This window comes from Alligator mississippiensis, chromosome 3, assembly GCF_030867095.1.
Source record: "Alligator mississippiensis isolate rAllMis1 chromosome 3, rAllMis1, whole genome shotgun sequence".
Lineage (NCBI taxonomy): Eukaryota > Metazoa > Chordata > Crocodylia > Alligatoridae > Alligator > Alligator mississippiensis.
The window spans coordinates 267,977,483-267,990,241 of NC_081826.1; the positions used below are offsets into that span (position 1 = coordinate 267,977,483).

At 45.5% G+C, this 12,759-nt stretch overlaps 1 protein-coding gene across 1 annotated transcript in view; it reads left to right on the plus strand.

Moving 5' to 3' along the window:
- Positions 1-12,759, plus strand: part of ANKRD55 (ankyrin repeat domain 55) — a 91,693-nt gene that overhangs the window by 49,228 nt on the left and 29,706 nt on the right. Inside the window, exon 7 of the mRNA XM_006274481.4 lies at positions 12,532-12,716. Coding sequence (XP_006274543.2) covers positions 12,532-12,716 — 185 coding nt within the window. The remainder of the gene's footprint in view (positions 1-12,531; positions 12,717-12,759) is intronic.

Sequence of the window (12,759 nt, forward strand, 5' to 3'; positions counted from 1 at the left end):
GAAAAATATTTTTACAGCCATTGTCATCTACTTCTCTTAGTAAAAGAATTAATGCTGGCATAAATTGCCCTATATAATTGACCTCAGATGGGAGCAGGCCTGTCACTTATGCAAGACGAAGCCTTAGCTTGTCTAAAGTTCTTGACAAGCCAATACCCCTGGTTAGATGAGGAATGTGGGTCATTCCCACATTCTGATATCTGATGTCTAGGAGACTCTGAACATGCTCAGCAGCCCTTTTCCTCACCAATTTTTCCTCAAAATCTCAGAGTTGAAACCAGGGCTGTATTGTGGAGGAGGCAGTGGTAGGAAATATCTAATAAGCTTCTTCTAAAGTTGTTGAAATGGGGATATTTTTCCTTTAAGAACTGTACTTAACCTCTTCAGAGTACAAGAGGACCATAGAGTTCCCAGAATAGCAGCTGCAGGGGTTGCTTTCAGCTGAATTAGAGCCTTGTTCTTGTTTTCATGAAAAAACAGAGGCTGGAACATCTGGCATGGGAATGAGACCTGTTCCAGAAATCACAGAAAAGAGGCAGTGTGTGTACATTGTACTAATATGTGGGCCAGGAATTACGGAAGTGACCCGTGAAAACCTTCACCCACAGTTCAAATTATAATAAGTGTCCAAGCCCAGCCTTTCAAAAAACCCACATCCAGGTCTGAGATTAAACAAATGCAGACTTTGGTCCTGTTTCCCTTACTAGAATTCCAATCACAGGCAGGCCTTTCTTACAGTGAGGCTGGCTGAATGGGAATAGTAACACTGACATAGCTGCATAAATTCAAACAGTTCAAATATGGGCACCAAAATGGCCCTACAATATGACAATCTTTTGATGCGCCAACTGGAAGAAGAATTAATCAAGAACTGTACCATCAAACCCATGCTATACCCAAGATATATAGATGATATCATCATTTGGACCAAAAACCTGGAATCTCTGATTGATTTCCATCACAAATTTAATAATACAAACCATCATATATAAGAAACTTATGGACCAACATACATATTATTTACACAGAACCAGCAATCACCCTAAACAGACCAAGAAAGCTGTAATATACTGCCAAACCCTCCAATACCACCAAATTTGCACTAAGGAGAACACCTATGATTGTCATCTCACAAATCTCAAAAGGGCTTTCACTCAACAAGAACACTCCTCCAGACAGACAGGTCACATTTCTGAAAGAGCCAGCTGGATACCATGTGAAGTATTGCTGCAGTACAAAAAGAAAATTCCCACAAACCACACACCTTTAGTTCTGACATACCATCCTTCCCTGGAACCTATACAGAAGGTCCTCAAACAATTGCAACCCATACGAGAAGAAGCCCCAGTTCTTAAAGAGATCTTTTCAGAACCACCCATCCTAGCTTTTAAATAGGCACTGAACCTCGCCGACCTTTTCACCAGAAGCAAATGTCCTGTGGCCCAAAGCACCTTTAATGTGCATGCCAGGACAAAAAATGTAAAACCTCTCCCCATACCTAAAGAAGGGTGCCTGTACCCAAAAGCTTGCTAAGAATTTTTTTTCCAACAATTCAGTTGGTCTAGATGAGCACGGTTACAACCAACAACCTAGTTCAAACTTCTGGCATCCATGTCCTGCATCAGAGTAAAAATTGACTCAGCCCGGTTTGAAACTGAGGTAAACCATATTGGTGCAAGTGGGTTTATGCTGAGAGATTGCACTGGTACAGCTACACTAGTGTTACTGGCCCAATGCCAGCGTAGCAAGCCACAGAAGGGAATCAGACCTAGAGTATTTTCACATGTGCAATTTGAGTACCTAGAAATTGAAAATGAGGTAATTGAGGACAGACTGTACTTAATCTTGCATTAGGGCAATACAGGATACAAGCACCAGATACAGGTGATTTCCCGGAAACCCAGTTGTGTCAAGTCATCTCCAGCTCCCCACCCTGGCCAGCAGACTGGTCCATTATGGCTGTGGAATGCAAGTCACACTATTTGTGTGAGCTCCCACCTCAGCATGCTCTTCCTCCAGATCAGCCAGAAGTTTTCTAAAAATGCCTGCTAATATTCAGCCCGAGACACACACACAGAGAAATTAATTCAGCTTCAGGTTTCACTATAAAAATAACCTGGGTTTGGTCCATGACACTGAAAAGAAGTCCTAATTAGAATTCAGGAATTTGGCTGACAACAACTACATATTAATATAGGTACTTCCACATGGTGGGACAGCCAATTTATTGCTAAATCGGGCTTCCTTTAGAGCCACATACTTCCCTTGAGTGTGTACAAAGAACTCCCTTTGACTTAACTAGGAATTTTACACAATTTCAGAGCAAATGCAGGAGGATGTGAATACCCTGTCCCTCCACATTTGTGGTTTTTCTTGTACTCTTTAAACAGTCGCTGTCTTTCCCTCTTTCATTCAAACAAGCAGTGATCTTTGTAACCAGAAAAAACCTTAGTCGCACTGTGAAAGCCTATTTACCGATACTAAAACCAAAAGTAAATTCTTTAAAAGCTTTCTCAGTCTTGAATACTGATGCTTCTTAGCTATCACAGAACTGGATGGCCTAGAAATACCTTAGAACAGTGGGGCTCAAACTTTTTGGCCAGTAGACCAGATAGGCAGTGCCCAGGCTGCCCTAGCTCCAGAGGCATCCTGGCTCCAACCTGGCTCTGTGCAGGGGAGGGAGAGGGCATGGCTCAGCCCCACAGGGAAAAGGAGAGTGGCGCAGCCTTAACCTGGCCCCAGGGGGGATGGGGCATGGCCCAGCCTGAAGGGGAAAGGGGCATGGCCCAGCTCCAAACCAGCCCCACAAGGGAAGAGGGTTTGACTTGGCCCCACAGGGGGAAGCGGGCTTGAGCTGACCCCAGCCCGGCCCCAGGGCAGAACGGGGGCATAGTTCAGCCCCATCCAGGCTGGGGGGAGGGCATGACCTGGCCTCATCCAGCCATGGGGGTGCAGGACCCTGCTGCATGGGGCTTGGGAATTTGGCATGGGAGTGAGTAGCCATATTTATTGCCACTGCTCCCCTGCTGCCAAATTTCCCGATCTGTGGTGAGCTCCGTGGGGTGAATACCTATGGCTCCATGGGCCACATTTGTCCTGCAAGCCAGGGGTTGAGCACCTCTGCTTTAGAAAGGTTTGAAATTATCACTCCATAATTATTTTTATCATAAATTTCACAATATTTGATCTTTTTCTTATGGCTCCAGCTTCCAGAGTCATGTGACTATGTACAATTCTGAGCTTTCATGTGAGAAATCATTTCTAGCCTTCATGGCTGTAGAAAAAAGTTGGAAAATGTGAACCATCAAGGCTCAAAACCCAGAGGCAGCTAAACAGTTCCCTTTTTATTTTTAAATAAGCTCATGACTTTTGGAGCCTGACTCATGATTTTTGAAGGGTTGTGTTTACAATGCCAAGTTTATTGCGCTCATAACCCTGAAATATGTCATCTGTGACAACATTTGAACTAATTCAATGCCCACATGCCTTGGTAGTAGGGTAAGACATCTACATATTTTTAAAACACACGGTATGAAGAAACAGTAGGAAAGTGTTTGTTTAATTCATATTAGAAGACTTGGCAACCTTTTTGTAACTACTTGGATGGTAAGATTTTATTTGCATTTCAGGCTCTCTAAGAACAAATCATTGTACGTCAGCCAGTGCTCTTTCGAGCTGGGGAAAAGGTCCTTTCTCTATCTCTAGGCTCCATAGAAGGCCTGGGACAGGGGCAGTGGCAGAGAGTGTGTAGGCCCAGGAAATAGGGACATTAAGAGAAGAAAACACCATTTTCCTTGTCCTCTCATGCCCAAGAAATAATTTTGAGGAAAATTAGTATATTTTGAAGAGTCCCTATGTACTTCAGAGCTTCTTCAATGATAATAGCTGGCAACACAGTGGGCCTGAGGAAGTAGAGCAAGGAACTCAGGATCAGTTCAGAGTAAGAGGGTTTCCACGTGGATGGTTCTGGTTCCCTCCTGAAATGCCTTGATTTATGTGCATCTCAGGGACTCGTTTCTTCCATCAGCTACCTCTCCTTGTGATGAGAGAATGTGGAGAAAATGCTTTTGTTTCCTTGTTCTATATACATTACAGCATATTAATATACAATATTCCAATATTAACTCATTGGTACAACCAGCTTATAAAATCCAGCCCTTAACTGAAAAAGTTGCCATCCAGAAGATAAACATAAGCCCTTCAACCAAGGATATGCATGAATGAGTCTAAGCCCAGCTGGAAGTGATCAGAGACTAGGCTGAGTCTTCCCCAAGGGCTGGAGTAAGAAAGGCCCACATGCTTGGGCCCCTGCCTTGCTGTGCCTCGGTACCCCTAGCCTAGTTCCTACTGCCTGCTTTACTGCTTGCATCCCTGCCTAAACCCCTAGAGTCTGAATGCCTGGCTCTTGTGTTCCTGGCTTGTGCCCTTCAACACAGGCGAACTACCCTGATTGGCCACACTCCACTCAATTACAATGTGCAGCATGTGCTTTTCCCAGATGGCAAAGAAGAAGAGTGGGGCATGACCCGTCTATGCTAGTCCTTAGCACCACTGATGGCAACAGTTCCCTGACTGTATTCACATAGAAGCAGCCATGATCTAACCACTGATATGCCATTGACTATTAAAGTATGCCTGGTGTCAGCCATCTGGGGCCTCTGCAAGACATGCTAGGAAATCTGGTTGTTGCACCAGACAACAAGGCTAACCTATTTAATGATTTCTTTGCCTCCATTTTCCTGAGCAGGAACCCCCTCAGGCCCCAGGGGAGGCACACCCAGGCCTAGGGTCAGTGAGGATCTAGTCAGGGAACTGCTGGAGGGACTGGACGTATTTAAATCAGCTGGTCCTGATGATCTCCACCCCAGAGTGCTGAGGGAATTAGCAGAGGTCACTGTGCGACCCCTGGCACAGCTTTATGAGCACTCATGGGGCTCTGGCATGGTGCCAGAGGACTGGAAAAGGGCCAATGTGGTTCCCATTTTCAAAAAAGGGAGGAAGGAGGACCCAGGAAACTATAGGCCAGTTAGTCTTACCTCGAGCCTGGGTAAGCTTTTTGAGAGAATTATCCTGGCGCATGTCCACGAGGGGCCAGCAGGGGAGATTATGCTTAGGGGCAACCAACATGGGTTCATTAGAGGCAGGTCCTGTCAGACCAACCTGGTGGCCTTCTATGACCAGGTCACAAAATCCTTAGACGCAGGTGTAGCAGTGGACGCAGTCTTTCTGGACTTCAGGAAGGCCTTCGACACTGTCTCTCACCCCATTCTCATTAAAAAACTAGGGGACTGTGGCGTCGACACCTACACAGTCAAATGGGTCACTAACTGGCTGGAGGGCTGCACCCAGAGAGTGGTGGTGGATGGGTCATTTTCGACCTGGAGGGATGTGGGCAGTGGGGTCCCCCAGGGCTCAGTCCTTGGACCCGCGCTGTTCAACATCTTCATCAGTGACTTGGACGAGGGGGTAAAAAGCACCCTATTCAAATTTGCTGATGACACTAAGATGTGGGGGGATGTGGGCACACTAGAAGGGAAGAATAGGCTGCAATCGGACCTAGACAGGTTACAGGGGTGGGCAGATGAGAACAGGATGGGTTTCAACACTGACAAGTGCAAGGTGCTGCACCTGGGGGGGAAGAACCAGCAGCATACCTACACGCTGGGGAACTCCCTTCTTGTCAGTGCAGGCAGAAAAGGATCTTGGAGTCATTATTGATGCCAACATGAACATGGGCTGACAGTGTGGGGACGGGGTCAGGAAGGCCAACCACACCTTGTCATGCATCCACAGGTGCATCTCGAGCAGGTCCAAGGAGGTGATCCTCCCCCTCTATGTGGCACTGGTCAGGCCGCAGTTGGAGTACTGCGTCCAGTTCTGGGCGCCGCACTTCAGGAGGGATGTGGACAGCATTGAAAGGGTTCAGAGGAGGGCCACTTGCATGATCAGGGGGCAGCAGGGCAGGCCCTACAAGGAGAGGCTAAGGGACATGAACCTGTTCAACCTCCACAAGAGAAGGCTGAGGGGGGATCTAGTGGCCTGTTACAAACTAGTCAGAGGGGACCAGCAGGCATTGTGGGAGTCCCAGTTTCCCCGAGCACTACCAGGAATGACTAGAAATAACGGTCACAAGCTGGCAGAGGGTAGATTCAGACTAGATATCAAGAGACACTACTTCACTGTTAGGGCGGCTAGGATCTGGAACCAACTTCCAAGAGAAGTGGTGCTGACTCCTACCCTGGGGGTCTTTAAGAGGAGGTTAGGCGAACACCTTGCTGGGGTCGCTTGACCCCAATACTTTTTCCTGCCATGGCAGGGGGTCAGACTTGATGATCTGCTCAGGTCCCTTCCAACCCTACCAACTGTGAAACTATCTTGGACCCAGTCCTGCCAATACTGAAGTCAGTTGCAAAACTCCTGCTGAGTTCAGTACAGATGTGATTGTGTTCTAAGGCTGAAACCACAGGTGAAAAAAAATGACTGACAGGCATCTTTCTAGCACACAATTGGCATGTAAGCCTGTGGATGGAAGCCAGAACATGAGTAACTGGCATGTGCCACACCTTCCGCTTATCCACATGTGTCCTAATTTCCTGAATCTTATCAAAATGAGGATGGGATACATGATTCATCTTCTTCAATAGTGCCATGGAACAAATTCTCCTTCTAGTATGGAATAAAGAATACCCTCTTGTTAAAGCCACATCAGCAGCTCACCCACAGAAATCAGTTTTCAGAATAGCATGCCAGAAGGGGGAAAGTTTCCAGCTGATCTTAGAGCTGCAGTAGTCAATAAATTGTGTGTGCTCAGTATAGAAACCTTTATGAACACTGTCTAAGAAAATAAAATATCTATAACGTTGTTGTTTTTTGTCCAATTTGGATGAAATTTTCAGGGATGGTAGACTCTGCAGAGAGAAGGAAGTCTGCCAGGCTTCAGGAAGTTCAGTGCAGGGGCTTGGGGGGAACAGCACCCCAAATTCCTGAAAGCAAAACTCATGTCATGTCTATGTGTTACAACATAGTGGGCTGAAAACTGCAGGGGTGGTAGCTCTTACTGAGGCCACAAAGTTTGCCAAGTTTCAAGAAGATTGGTGCAGGGGTTTGGGGGAGACTGCCTCTCAAGCTGCAAACAAGCAAAACTCGTGCCATGGGTGCTTGTGGGACTGACTGTGTCTGTCTTGGGGCGGGGAGGGGAGACACTACTGCAGGCCTGGCTGCTAATCTGCTGTGTTACCAGTTACCAATCAATCAATCCAGCTGAACTCCAGCTAGCTTTGAGCATCAAGGACAATAAAAAGTCCTTTTTCAGATATGTGGGGAGCCAGAGGAAAAGCAGGGGCAACGTTGGACCCCTGCTGAACCAGGTGGGTCAACTGACAACTGACGCCCAGGAAAAAGCCAACCTATTAAATAGGTACTTTGCGTCAGTCTTTCATCAGCCCCATGGGACGCCCGTGCCCGCTACAGGGCCGGGAAGTCCGGGTGAGGGTGATCCCCTGCCCTCCATTAATGCTGACTTCGTGAAGGAACATCTTGAGAAGCTGGATACCTTCAAGTCAGCCGGCCCTGACAATCTTCACCCCAGGGTACTCAAGGAGCTGGCGAGCATCATAGCCCAGCCTCTAGCGTGGATCTTTGAAAGCTCTTGGCGCTCTGGTGTAGTGCCCGAAGACTGGAAGAAGGCCAATGTGGTGCCTATCTTCAAGAAAGGGAGGAAAGTGGATCCGGCTAACTATAGGCCCATCAGCCTGATTTCTATCCCGGGGAAGATCTTAGAAAAGTTTATTAAGGAGGCCATCCTTAATGGACTGGCCGATGCCAACATCTTAAGGGATAGCCAGCACGGGTTTGTTGCGGGTAGGTCTTGCTTGACCAATCTCATTTCCTTCTACGACCAGGTGACCTATCACCTGGACAAGGGAGAAGAGATTGATGTCATATATCTTGACTTCAAAAAAGCCTTCGATCTGGTGTCCCATGATCGCCTCTTGGAGAAACTGGCCAGTTGTCGCCTTGGGTCCTCCATGATCCACTGGCTGGAAAATTGGCTCCGGAGTCGGACCCAGAGGGTAGTAATTGATGGAAGTCACTCATCGTGGTGTCCTGTGACCAGTGGGGTCCCCCAGGGCTCTGTCCTTGGACCCATACTGTTCAACATCTTCATTAATGATGTGGACACTGGAGTCAGAAGCGGACTGGCCAAGTTCACAGATGACACCAAACTTTGGGGCAAAGCATCCACACCAGAAGACAGGCGGGTGATCCAGGCTGACCTGGACAGGCTCAGCAAGTGGGCGGACGAGAATCTGATGGTGTTCAACGCCGATAAATGCAACGTTCTCCACCTTGGGAAAAAAAACCCGCAGCATCCTTATAGGCTCGGCAGTGCTATGTTGGCTAGCACTATGGAAGAAAGAGACTTGGGGGTCATCATTGACCACAAGATGAACATGAGCCTGCAATGCGATGCTGCGGCTAGTAAAGCGACCAAAACGCTGGCTTGCATCCATAGATGCTTCTCAAGCAAATCCCGGGACGTCATTCTCCCCCTGTACTCAGCCTTAGTGAGGCCGCAGCTGGAGTTCTGCGTCCAGTTTTGGGCTCCACAATTCAAAAAGGATGTGGAGAAGCTTGAGAGAGTCCAGAGAAGAGCCACGCGCATGATCAGAGGACAGGGAAGCAGACCCTACGATGACAGGCTGAGAGCCCTGGGGCTCTTTAGCCTGGAAAGGCGCAGGCTCAGGGGTGATCTGATGGCCACCTACAAGTTTATCGGGGTGACCACCAGTATCTGGGGGAACGTTTGTTCACCAGAGCGCCCCAAGGGATGACGAGGTCGAATGGTCACAAACTACTACAAGATCATTTCAGGCTGGCCATAAGGAAGAATTTCTTTACTGTCTGAGCCCCCAAGGTCTGGAACAGCCTGCCACCGGAGGTGGTTCAAGCGCCTACATTGAACACCTTCAAGATGAAACTGGATGCTCATCTTGCTGGGATCCTATGACCACAGCTGACTTCCTGCCCTTTGGGCGGGGGGCTGGACTCGATGATCTTCCGAGGTCCCATCCGACCCTAGTGTCTATGAATCTATGAATCATGATTCACTCAGGGACCAGGGACTCAGGGACCAGCTCAATACACAGGACCTAACTACTACATAATGACTTAACGAGCATCAATTAGCACCTACAAAACCAGGCTAAGGAGAGGAAAGAATAAATACAGATAATCGACTGCCCCAAGACAGAGACAGTCTTTGCAGGAGTTTTGCCTGTCAGCAGCTAGCTGTGCAGCGCCCCAGCACCCCCCTGCATCAATCTCCTCAACAGCTGGCAGGCATCACAGCAGGGGCTACCATCCCTGCAGCTGTCACCCCACTGTGCCTACCACACTCAGTGTCACCCATGGCACGAGTTTAGCTTGTCCGCAGCTTGAGGTGCAGTTCCCCCCAAACCTGTGCACCTATGTGCTTGAAACTCAGCAGGTTGTGTGGCCTCAGTAAGAGCTACCACCCCTGCAGTTTTGACCCTGGTGTGGAGTAACACACAGTCGTGACATGAGTTTGGCTTTCAAGAATTTGGGGTACAGTTCCCCGCAACCCCTGCACCGATCTTCATGAAACTTGGCAGGTTTCATGCTCTCAGCAGAGGCTATTATCCTTGCAAGTTTCATCCAAATTGGACAAAAACAACAAAGTTATAGATATTTCATTGATTCCCCATTATACTCTATGGCTGGATCTTGGAGGCGGCTCCGAAGCTTCGGAGCCGTTTCAGCCAGATCAAGGTGGAAACCCAGTCTGGAGCTCTGGATCAGATCACGGCCATCTGAAGTGGCGGGATCCAAAGCCAGATCGGATCGCTGCTGACACACAGGCCTAATGTGCTGGTCTAAGAATAGTACTGTGGTTTCATAATAAATTGACTATAGGAAAGCTACATTTTTTGGTGACCACCACTTTAAGCTAATGTTCAAAGAATGCAACCATGTTGTAAAATAGGGGTGACACTCAGCAATTCTGAGAATTAGTACAAGGACGTAAAGAAATACAGTTCTAAAAGTGCATTCAAAAACAGAAATTTACTAGCAGTGTGAACAGGGTTACGCCAAAATCAGGGTATGTGAGCAAGTTAGGGAGAGTTCTGAGGTAGCTGAAATCTGAAATAGTTAGTTTTGCACAGGGTTTAACAGGAAGGATCTAAGTAATGAACACATTAGAGGCAAGCAGGTAAATTCCTTGCAATAAAAATATGGTAGGTAGGTTTTCCCCTGCTTTTTACCTTTGGTATGTCATAGGGTGTTTCAATTTTGTTTTCATAGGATGCTTTGCAGCTGTTTTGTGTAAGAGGGGTAGGAGCAGACAATTTTGGGACCCATTGGATAAATCACCATCTATGAACACAAGGGAATGGACTCAATGGCCAAAGCAGCTTTTTCTTGGCCTTCGTTCTTATGAGCCATATATAATTAAGGCTGTAAGTTAAAATAAATCTACAAGAATTGCCAGTTGTACAGAGGTTTAAGTGAGTGTTTTAAAAGAACTAGAATAGGAACTCTCTTAAACCGCAGAAGTATTAGAAGGACAAAACTAATATAACCTTTAAAATGATGAATAAATTGCTCTGTATCTTTCAGAAGAAAGGATTTGAAAACTACTGGCCAGTAGTTTTCAGACATTAAACCATATGAAGGGACTTACTAATGATTTGAGGGAAAAGTCTAACCAACAACCCTCTTGCATTTGTTAAAAGTAAGTCCATCCAGACACATTCAAGAGCCGTATTTGATGCAGCTGCTGGTCTTGCAGATGAAGAGGAAGCTGCTGGATAAGAATATTTTAATTTCGATGAGGCAATCAATTTTGTGCCACATAAAATTAAAAATAAACTGGAAATAAGCCAACTAGATAAAATACCATAGCATGGGACGGAAGGGTTGTTAATCAACCCAGTAAAAAAGAGCAATCATAAAAGCTTTAAGTCTTTGTTCCATTCTCCAGGTGAGCAGTACTTATAACTGTAGTCCATTACAGTCGATAGCACTATTTGCATAAGTGTAATTCAACATGAATAAAGGATTCTGAATTCAATCCAAAAAGACATCCTTATGGGGCAGAGTTAAAAAATAGGGATGCTACATCCAAAGTCATTCTGAGAGGTCTTACTACTTTATGTATTTATGATTTACGACAAGAAGAAAACATCTTCAAAGTGAGACATCTGGTCAGGTTCCACCAGGATTTCTCCCAGACCTGGTTCTAGTCTATATTTTCCTTAATGGTTTGGATGCTAGAATACAGAGCATGCTTATAAACTTTGCTGATAACACCACATTGAGACAAGGTGGCAAGCTCTTTGGAGGACAAGAGTAGATTTCAAAATTATCTAGATTAGTTTAAAAATGATCTGAAATCAATAAAATAAAATTCAATAGAGACAAGTGCAAAGAACTACACTTAAGAAGAAAACATCAAAGGCACAAATACAAAGGGGGAGTAACTAGTTAGATAACAGTGTTTGAGAAAAGAAATGGGTTTAATGCTGTTACAATGGCAGCATATTTCATTCTGGGTGTATTCACAGAAATGTTAGGTAACAAGCAAGAGTTAATAACTAATCTCTCCTACTCAGCTTGATTATAGTGTCCAGTTTTTGGCACCATCCTTTAAGAAACTGGAGAGAATCCAAAGGAGAAAAACAAGAACGAGCAGCATTTCAGAATCTTGCAGAGAGCTTGAAACAATTGGGTTCATTTAGACTAGAAATGAGAAGGCTGAGGATAGGCATGGGAACAGCCTACAAATATGTAAAAAAGTTAAAAAGAGGTTAGTAATCAATTGTTCTCTGTCTACCAAAAGCAGGACAAGAAATAATCATTTTGATTTCCAGGAAGGGAGACATTAGGTTATTTTTTTTAAAAAGCTTTCTAACTCCATAAATATAGTCAAGCACCATAATAGGTTGCCTTAGAAAGCTGTGGCACCCTCTTCTTTGGAGAGCTTAAACAAACATGCTATTGATGGTCTAGGAATACTTAAAGGAGAGGAGGTGGCTAAATGAATTAGATGACCCCCCTGAGGTCCCTTCCATCACTATGTTTCCATGCTTTTTAGATTATATACTAAATACAGTTCATCATGCTCTAAATTGTGTGTTTCCTATAACATCCAAGCCATTTTAGACAATATTAATTTAGATTTTAAAATATAATTAACTCCATATGTAAATACTGTATGAAATTAAAATATGTAATTAAAAGTCATTTAGAGTCTGTCACTTCTTTGCCCTTTTTCAGCTTGTGTTACATTATTTATTATTTCTCCAGTGCCCAGAAATGTTCTAGGAAACTCACAGAGCAGACCCAGCTTCTGGCAGGAGGCAGGAACCATCAGGGCTGGCCATGCCACTGGAACCTGAAATAAATAAAGAATGCCATTATTGTATTTTTTCCTTTCATGGCATAGAGAGTTCAGTATGAAGTATGCTTCATTATTAAATACTTATTTTCCCTTTACTTGCTTTCCAGAGTGGAAACAAGGTTCTGTGTTCCATCATCCTGGACCATCACCAGGGTCCATCAATAATAAACTATGATGATGAAAATGGCAAGACATGTATGCACATCGCTGCTGCTGCAGGTTATAGTGATATTATCAGCGAGCTGGCTAAAATCTCAGAGTGCAACCTGCAGGCCCTTGATGTGGATGACAGGTAACCATGGAAACGTACTGAAAGTGCTGGAAAGCCCCTGTTC